We start from the raw sequence: 9,450 nt of genomic DNA on the forward strand, positions 1-9,450 counted from the left end.
TTAAGTAGTTTATGTATTTTTTCTTCTATTCAGTGTTGTCAGGCAACCTTACATCCTTACTGTCTTAATGCAATGATGACAACTAAAACAATTATAAGAAATTGGATCATTCTTTTTTTTCTGTTTTAGTAATCTGTGTACACAACTATTCTTCTGTAAACTTTTATCTGTTCTCACAATTCTCCGAACAGAATTACACTAATTATTTCAGAGCAGTGAAAAAAAGCTGTGTTGTTTGAGGGCGTATCCTCCCATTGATTCAGAAGTATTTACAGAAGTAGAGCCTTGTGCTTCGCATAGGTACTTTCAGGGCACAGATTTAAAAAATTAAATACAAATTTGTATGAATTCTTTTAAAACAAAAATAATTTATGCACAAAAGGTCTTGTTTATATGTACAGATGAATTAAAACAAAAAATTTCATGTGTGTGTCGCAATTCAAACATGCAGAAATACACCAAATATTAGGTTGTGTGATCCATCACTGTCCATAGTTTCAAAAGTTAATTCACCTGCCTAAGGTCATAGCACTTCTGGAACAACAAGGCTGCAATCCAATCACTTTAGAAACTTTTGACTTCTAATACCTGTTATCAAGAAGATGTTTTTTGTGGGACGAAGGTTAGATCATTAACCGTGGAGCTAAAACTGATTTGTTCTTACTCTGTTGAAGGAACTGTCTGTGATGAAGCAAGTCTTGATTAGCATGCGCTCACAGCAGCCTGGTGAGCATGTCTCTCTTTCCCTACCTGAGCTTGAGACGGATGGTACAGCGGTTCACAGACAGAGACAATTAAAAAACACAGATGAGGAGCAATATAACCATGGTCCCAAACCCACAGTGTTTGTAAGTTTTACCTGCCTGTCCATGTAGAGAGCCTTTCAAATTCTATTTCTGGACTCACACCATCATAAAAAAGGCACAGAGCTGACACGGGGATGTCACTATTTAAAAAGGTACATATATTTGGTACCAAAGTATCTGTTAAGGCACTAATAGGAACTCTATAGGTACAAAGGTGTGCTTTTGGACAGGTTACTACCCCAGTGACAGCTTTTGTAACTTTTATGTCAATATTTATTTAGCTTGCCACTTAGGTTGCCATTTAGCCTCATACTTCTTTCTAGACCCACACAAACGTTTGACACATTTGTATGAAACTTTTCCTCCAAGCAAATATTTAACTCATTTTTCTTTCTTCTTACAGACCAATAAAGAAGTTCCAGATTGGTACAGAAAACTTAAACGGAAAACCAAATAATAGACTTGTTCAACCTGTTTAAGAGCGTAACATGTCATGCAATCCCTGATGAAAGCATGTTTTAGCTATTAGACGACTTATTACAAAACTAGTTACACAAGTTTGCGTGTCTTTATGTAGCCTTCAAGGACACAGACAATTAATTCTTTTTTTCCCTTGGTATTAAATCGCTTTAATGCAGTTAATGTACATCTGTGTATTTCTTGTACTTTTAGTGTGGGTTGAATTTTACTGTTCATTTCAATTTACATTTCATATACAAACTACTAAAAGAAAAAGATGAGCCCTGTCAAATGAAAAAGTGCTGATTTTGTAAATGTGTCAATTGATTGTAATAAGATCTGGATCCTGCGTTTTGACTCATAAGACGCAAGACATGCTGTTGATAAAAATAGTGGAGTGCGCGCATACCTTGATCACAGCAGCATCGCGCGCTTATTTGTGTCATCTTAATGTTACGCGGCGCGGTCTCGAATGTCCAACAAGAACAGCAATAGAAGATCTACATTTTGTTGATTATGGTTGAGGTGGATTTTTTATTCCCTGCCCTTGATTTTATGCTCTGGATCGTTTACTGTTTATAATAAGGTCTGTTTTTCTCACACAATCAGTTGTTTGCTGAAATTATTTTGACTTAGAGAATGTTAGAGACATTTTGATTATAACCCACAAGCAACTATTTTCCCCAGCTTTACTGAGCGTCGCCCTGTCTTCACGCAGGTAAATGGCTTGACGTGTTTAACGGCAGCACTGTTTTGACGGCTTACTTCAGCTGTTAGAGCAACACGCAGCAGTAGTAAAGGTGTAGTCGTCTCGCTCCCTGATGTCACGCCCCGCCCCGCCCCTTCAGTGCTCATACATATGCCGGGGCTCAGGAACGGAGGAAGGCAAAGCTCGACGTTACTACCGAAAGCACGCTTGCACACGGGTGTCATTCCATGCAACATACTGTACACTCACCCCCTCCTACCCATCGTCTTTCAAAACACATTTTTGCGGACGCTCTTTCCATCGCATCCCCGGGTTTATGGCCGCTACACTTCTTACGATGAGCTCCTCGCTCGCGCCGGGACAGGATGAGTTTCTCTCATTTCTCAAACCCTCACTATCCGACGGCTTTCAGGAGGACTCCTCTCTGTATTCCTTTGAATTCAAGAATCCCGACACCGAAAGGGGCTTATCTGGCGACTACTCTCAGGTAATTGTTCTTTTTATGCTCTGTATGCTGTTCTCGAGAATGTCTATTTGACTGGATGAATTAAGGTTGATATGCACGTTATCCAGTCAGGCCGTTGCAAACGATGGCGCGCGCTCCACACCTGCAGTCCCGTCATCATCGTCTTCTTTAAAGCTCATTGAGTTTAATGTTCGGTATTTTAGAAGGATTCGGTTAACTGGTCGGGATTTCCCCGCGGCTCTAAATGAGGGGAGAGGATGGGCTGGGTCGGATAGACTCATGTCAGTTGCTTGCAGTTGGTGTCTTGGCTACCGAACCGTCAACAACTGACTCTCGCGCACCACACCGAAACTTCCCAGCAACGCCGAGCCTGGATCTGAAAACTTGTGAAAGAGATACATGTCCGGCGAACAGCTGGAAGATCTAAATCCAGAAATAGCTATGCGTAAAGAGCAGTTCAACAGCCCTGGTATTCCGAGTGTGCGAGTTATTTTCTTCCCTCTTGTTTATTGCACAAGTGACTCTATAGAGATAATGAATGAACGGCGATTAATTCAATTCTACCGATTGCGGTTTCACGATAATTGAACGGGGTTCGTTCGGAAAGGCTGATCAATCTTTCCAGCATGCTTCCCACCTGTCAGCAAAGTCTGTTTTGAGCTTGTGGTATGAGCACTGTTTTACAGTCTAAGGAGGAATCTAGCAGAGACGTATTGAAGGAGACTTGATAAATGTTTTACCTCTGACTGCTCGATGCAGCTTTATACGGAAGCGCACACGCTTCATCCTCTCTTGTACCATTTGCGTGATCACAGATCATACGTACAAATAAATAATACGTTACTTATATAGATTTTTATGGTTCTTTGCTGGACATATTTACAGATGTTATGAACTTGATTAGAATTTGATAACACAAAGTTATGACTTTTTTGTGTATTTTTTCTTAGCTCACCTGGAAGTTTAACAAAACAGAGATGTCACAGATGTGTCATGTATTGAGTTTCACCTGCTCCAACATTCTTGTCTCTCTGTGATCCCTGCCTAGCTTGTGCAGAATGGAGACACTATACCGTCTAAATAAACGCTAAAATGTTTGACCATTGAATGTTTTGCATAATGGATTTGTAAAGTAAACCATTTAATGCCTTTCAATAGCCAGTATTTCCCTGAACATGTTGGGTTAGCTGAGTAAGCAGGGCGGTTGGCCAATGTTGCAACAGTAAGTGAATATATATGCATTCCTGCAAGCTTTTCTAAAGTTTTATGTAAACCGTGATTGTGCTCAGCCAACACAAGCAGTCCCAAGAGAACCTGCTAGATTTGCTGACAGAAGCATAGTATGCAATATTCAAGCCGTTGGAGAGTTATCTTTCTGTTTATCACGTTTACCGTTGATGGCATTTACAACTGCAACACAATCTTATGATTCTCTCTTTTACTCCCCAGGCTAAATTAGAGATGGATAAATATCTATCTCCACAACCTGTGGCTCTCCCAGAGCCAAAGAAATCACGGCGAGACAGTGCTTCTGTAGTGGACCACTATTTCGGGGATGACCAAGGTTCCCCATACAGCATCAACATGAATGTCTACCTGCCTGACATCGCGTATTTAAGAACCGGGCTGTGCCGGCCGACACGACATTCAGTCCCCAACCAGATCAAAACTGAACCTGTGACAGTGCGTTTTTCTCATCCAGAGTGCCCGGTAAGCACAAATGGTCCATCTCCGCCAACGTTACCAGAATTCACCAGCATCTTTAATTCGAATTCCAGTCCGGGGTCTGGAATCAACACGGTGGATGACAATAGCTGTGTCTTTATCAAGCAGGAGATGCAAGGTTTTGACATCCCACAGGATGGGCCTCTCTTTCAGCTCCTCAATTCAGAGCTGGATATCCCCCATCAAGCTGTCACAGACTCTCACTCCCACCCTCATGCTCAGTCTATGCACACACAGATGCCCACTTTCCACGACCTGCACTTAGCAGCACAACAGACTTCTGCTAAGCCATACTGTGGCATGCCAGCCACCGGGTACCCTCTCGGCCACGGTCACTTTGTTCACCCCCAGGGTCAGGGCCACTCGCATCTCAAAATGCCTTACCTTCCTCCCTCACCGCCCACTTCAGAACCAGGCAGTCCTGACAGACAGAAGGAACTGCTTCACAATCTGACACCACCGCCATCTTACGCCGCCACTATCGCTTCCAAAATGGCCGTCAGCGCACCCAGTCATCCGACCCCCACCTCAACACGAGGTCCTGCAACCACCGGGTCCATGCCTGTCCGATACAACCGAAGGACAAACCCAGACCTCGAAAAGAGAAGGATACACCACTGTGATTTTCCAGGTATGTATATACCACCCCTTCCCAATAACATCACTGTAGCAAGACTGCTTACTTCAGAAATAAATCTATATTATGCAATTATAAAAAGCAACGGTTTTCATGCCAAGTTCACGTGTACAGTATAATGCCAAGTTCAAAAGAGCTTGCACCTTTTTCTACCATGCATTTTACTCACACGCTCGGATCCACTGTTAAATAATTCAGAGATGGCTAAAGCCTTTTAACCAGGGCTCAAAATGAGTGCCAAAGAGTTGACGTCAGGCTGATTGTTATTGAATCTTGTTGCATCAAATTGACTGGGCAAATTGTAAAACAGACAAGCCTCACAGTGCCATTAATAGTGCATTTACGCTAAGAAGCTGCATGTCTGAAGCGAAGCGCTCCGCAATTTAGAACCCATCACTGCTTTGCCTCACTGAGTGGGGTTTTATAGCTAAAGAGTTGAGATGGGCTTTGGACTCCTAATTGGCAAAGAAAGTAGCCTGAAACCAAAGAACCGGATGTTCTTTTATGTGACTGTTGTGATGAATGAATGAACTGATTCTGATGAAACAATTAAAATCAAACACGAAAATGCTTTTTTCCCTTTAACAATTCTGTCAAATGCAAACTTGTTGTTTTAATATATTTTTTATGTATTTCTTTTTTAGGTTGTAAGAAAGTTTACACCAAGTCGTCCCATCTAAAAGCTCACTTGAGGACACACACTGGTAAGAGTTCTCCAATTAAAAATGGTTTTATTTATGCTCGATAAAGCTGGACCCGTCTCCCATTTTGGCACTTTACTGTCATGTTGCTGGGCAGAAGCGCGTTGTTGGCATGCACATGTGTTCATTCTTGCACTACGACTGAAAGTTATCCTCCGTCGCCCCCTAATATGATGCGCCAAAACCGTGCCCAAATACATGCACACATGCACAACCTTTTCATGCTTTTCCTCTTCAAATATATAAATGATCTCAATGCTATATTTGTAAATATCAGCATTAGTTGTTTGTGCTCTGTCTGTATTCGGAGAAGCAGAATTAGGATGAACATGAGCAAAGAACACACCTCATTTGACCAAGAGGCTCTTCTGTGTGTGTAAATATTCATAAATATTCTTTGCTATGTAATAAGCACTTAATCACTACTTATCAGGCAATCCGATCCGATTAGAATTTTACAGGTATAGATTTATGTCAGCAAATCGAAAAACCTAATCCCTCACACATTGCTTTTAAACCACTTTTATGATAAGATAACACCACCCACCGTTTTCCATAGGACTGCTGTATATAAACTGACTGATCTAAAGTGTGTCAAGAGTGGACATGACAATTCGACTCTAGGTGCTACAGTACGTTTAATCGCAGTTGGTTTTGTTATGTCTGATGCCAATTCCATCTATAGAACAGGGTAGCCAAATTAATGTCAAACAGTGATTTGATACTTAAATTGTTTTTAAACAATTAGATTTGCTTATACAAAATACACCAAAAAAATGTATAAAGTAACAATAGAAAATGTGAAATTAATTAATGTAGGCTTTTGATATTTTTGATGTTGAATGGGCACAATTATTGGTCAATGTTGATTAATAGGTCTGTATTAATATTTCAGTCTATCAATAATGACATTGACCTTGATAACAGCTGGCAAAAACACGAGACTCTGATTTCTCTGTTCTATCCCCACACTCAAATTCATGTTTTTAATATTTTTTACTTATAAATTAACTGTTTTATTAGTTAAATTATACGCACATCTACCACTATATCAGAGTTTAAATAGTTCACCCAAAAATTTTAATTCTGTCATGAATTACTCACTCTCTAGTTGTTCCAAACCTGGATACATTTCTTTGTTTGGTTGAACACAGAGACAAATATTTGGCGAATGCTTGTTACCAAACAGTTCATTTCTATTTCTACAATGGGTGACAATGGGGTCATTGAACTGTTTAGCTATAAGCATTCTTCCAAATATATTTCTATTTGTTTATCAGAACAAATAAAATAATATAGGATTGAAACATTCAAAGGTTAGTTAATGATGACAGAATTACAATTGTTGGGAGAACTATCCCTTTAATAAATGGGGGATTCTCTTTTAATTTTCTTCGACATAGAGAAACCTCACCCTGAACAGATAACCAGAAAAGAGAGGAACCTCAAGCAGACCGCAAATAAGATGAGCTATTTAAACAAGTCACTACAGGATTCCTGTTTGAAGCTTTCGTCATACATGTTAAAGCCCCACGACAGGCACATGTTCTGACGTTTGGTTAGTTAATCGTTTTTGGAAGTGCCGCGCCTACTGCATGAGGTGGAAACAGCTGAACTCACAGTATCATTCTTTATAGTCCACGAGCTTCCGTACTTAAAGACAACAACCATTAGAACGAAAACGTGTTATGTTGTTTGCAGGTGGTGTTCGGCCATGCGGATATTTCAAAGAATAAAATGATATTCCAAGTATTGTGGTTTCAGTGCACGTGCTGACGGGATTATCAGACCGGCCCTGTTTCTGGAAAAAGAAATGAATTTTGTATTGTCTTGGAAAATAGGCCTTAAATCCTTGAGTTAGAAAGACAAACATTGAGTAAGAAGACTGGCGCACTATGGGTTTCATCTTGTCAACACGCATGAACACAACTTTAATCTTAGTGATAGATTAAGTGAATTTTATGTGCTTTATCCACACCTCTTATATATGTTTGTTATGGTTACCACAGCAATTACACTGAGCAGCGTTACACAGATTAATCATTTAGTATTACTAATGTATTAGTAAGCTGGAAACAGGTTAAAAACCTGTTTTAACTGAATGGAAACAGTTTCTGTCTTGTTCTATTCAGTACTGCATTTACCTAACCAGACATGGTACCTTTTGTGTTCTTCAGGTGAGAAGCCATACAGGTGCACATGGGAGGGCTGTGACTGGCGGTTCGCTCGTTCCGATGAACTGACACGTCACTTCAGAAAGCACACGGGAGCCAAACCCTTCCAGTGTGCCGTTTGCAGCCGAAGCTTCTCTCGCTCCGATCATCTCGCTCTGCATATGAAGAGGCACCAGAATTAAACACAGAAGCCCACACACAAGCACACAGACACTAACTGAGAAACACATACTTCTTAATATGCACTTGAAGTAAACTTATATCTTTGTCCATGCCATGACGAACCTTATAATGTTTGGGGGAAATCTTATTCTCGGATTTGACGAAACAAGTTGTCGACGATAAAACATTTTTTTTATATTACCATGAAATCCAAAGTCGTTGCTAGTAGCTGCAAATGCCATAGTTTTCATTTACAGCACCTCATTCATTTTTTAATTCTCTTCGATGCAAATAAGCTGTCTTGTACATGAACCTGCCTGCCTTCTCAGCTTCTGATGTAAAAAAGACTTCAATGGAAGAAATAAGACTGCAGTTACTGAGCGTAGTTTTAAACATTTTAAAACGGAGCTGTAAAATATACAGAATTTGTGAGATCATGTACATACATCTACAAAGCACTAAGCCATCTCCCTTTTTACTTTGCACTTGAATTTGACTGGAAAATATGTATATGTGTGATAAATGCTTTTAATATATATCACTGGAATAGTTACTGTTCAAACAGGACTTTTTGATTCCATCTTCAGGCTGCCTCAGTTGCTGAAGTATTTATAGCTTTGGATGATAATGTGCTGCTACTGAACAGCTATTATTTCTTGAATTATTAAACAATGGTATAGAAAAGAAATGAGAAGTGGACAGGGCTTCAGACAGCTTTGTGATTTGGACAGTCTTCTTTATACATAAGCATGCCGACCCATTTGTTTTCCAATTGTCATTGATGCATAAGCTCATATGAATGTACGAGACCACAGTGACTGTTCTTTTGAAGTAAAGCCTTTGGAACACATTTCATCTTAAAGTGCCTTTTGACATTTGTTTTTATCAGCAGTACACACTAAAACTGCTCTGTTTTTCAAAAAGCGACAGATCATTCGGAGAGTCATCATTATTTCACTATTACAGCAATTCAGGCATTTGACAAAAAAAGAGGGTTTGGTTTTCCCCACGATCTTACTTGTAAAAATATCAATGTATTTATTGCATTGGCCTTGTGAAGTGGAATTTGACAAGTTTTGTGTAATTGAAATGCCTTAATGTAAATACTATGACATTGTAAATATTATTTTAGGTTTATTTTGTTGCTCTATTCTATTTGTGGGTCCTTGCCGTGTGATATTCGGTTTTGATTTTTTTATATATATTTTCATCTAAACTTATTTTGTAGATTTCCAGATTATTTCTCAATTGGTTGTCCTCATAAAAATGTTTTGTCTAATGATTAAAATGAAATCTAATAAAATCAACTTTATACAAACTGAACTTCACTTGCTTGTTTGTGTTTCTAAAAGAAAGAATGTTCTGCTTCATTTCTATAGTTTATATTGACGTAAGCCTAAAGCTTCCTTTTCACTCTTTGTACTATAAATTTGTTTTTATTTGTTGATGTTACCAAGGCCCACGAAAAAACCTTTGCTACTGACGAAAAAGGAAAGATAAAACTGTCCAAGTATATAATTGTTTTCAAGATCATTCCAGCCCATTCAGCAACATTTAAAATCTTCTTATCTGACATTTGTCATCATTAAGAAGCGATTTTAAACAAAACCC

The 9,450-nt window shown here is 39.3% G+C and overlaps 2 protein-coding genes across 2 annotated transcripts in view; both read left to right on the top strand.

The window, feature by feature from the left end:
• Positions 1–1,443, top strand: part of pibf1 (progesterone immunomodulatory binding factor 1) — a 29,005-nt gene extending 27,562 nt beyond the window's left edge. Inside the window, exons 17-18 of the mRNA XM_056772501.1 lie at positions 675–848; positions 1,210–1,443. Coding sequence (XP_056628479.1) covers positions 675–848; positions 1,210–1,263 — 228 coding nt within the window. The 3' untranslated portion in view covers positions 1,264–1,443. The remainder of the gene's footprint in view (positions 1–674; positions 849–1,209) is intronic.
• Positions 1,444–1,582: 139 nt separating this feature from the next.
• Positions 1,583–9,162, top strand: klf5a (Kruppel like factor 5a). Its single transcript, XM_056772515.1, has 4 exons — positions 1,583–2,461; positions 3,890–4,796; positions 5,447–5,506; positions 7,681–9,162. The coding sequence occupies exons 1-4, from the start codon at positions 2,087–2,089 to the stop codon at positions 7,857–7,859; spliced, it is 1,521 nt and encodes a 506-aa protein (XP_056628493.1). The 5' UTR covers positions 1,583–2,086; the 3' UTR covers positions 7,860–9,162.
• Positions 9,163–9,450: the final 288 nt, after the last annotated feature.

The sequence above is a fragment of the Triplophysa dalaica genome, chromosome 2 (genome assembly GCF_015846415.1).
Source record: "Triplophysa dalaica isolate WHDGS20190420 chromosome 2, ASM1584641v1, whole genome shotgun sequence".
Taxonomy (NCBI): Eukaryota; Metazoa; Chordata; class Actinopteri; order Cypriniformes; family Nemacheilidae; genus Triplophysa; species Triplophysa dalaica.

Excerpts from the sequence above, each read along its gene's own strand:
- klf5a (XM_056772515.1), top strand. The coding sequence starts at position 2,087 with ATGTCACGCCCCGCCCCGCCCCTTCAGTGCTCATACATATGCCGGGGC. Across the intron at positions 2,462-3,889 it reads TATCTGGCGACTACTCTCAG|GCTAAATTAGAGATGGATAA; the intron begins GTAATTGTTCTT and ends TTTACTCCCCAG. Across the intron at positions 4,797-5,446 it reads ACACCACTGTGATTTTCCAG|GTTGTAAGAAAGTTTACACC; the intron begins GTATGTATATAC and ends TTTCTTTTTTAG.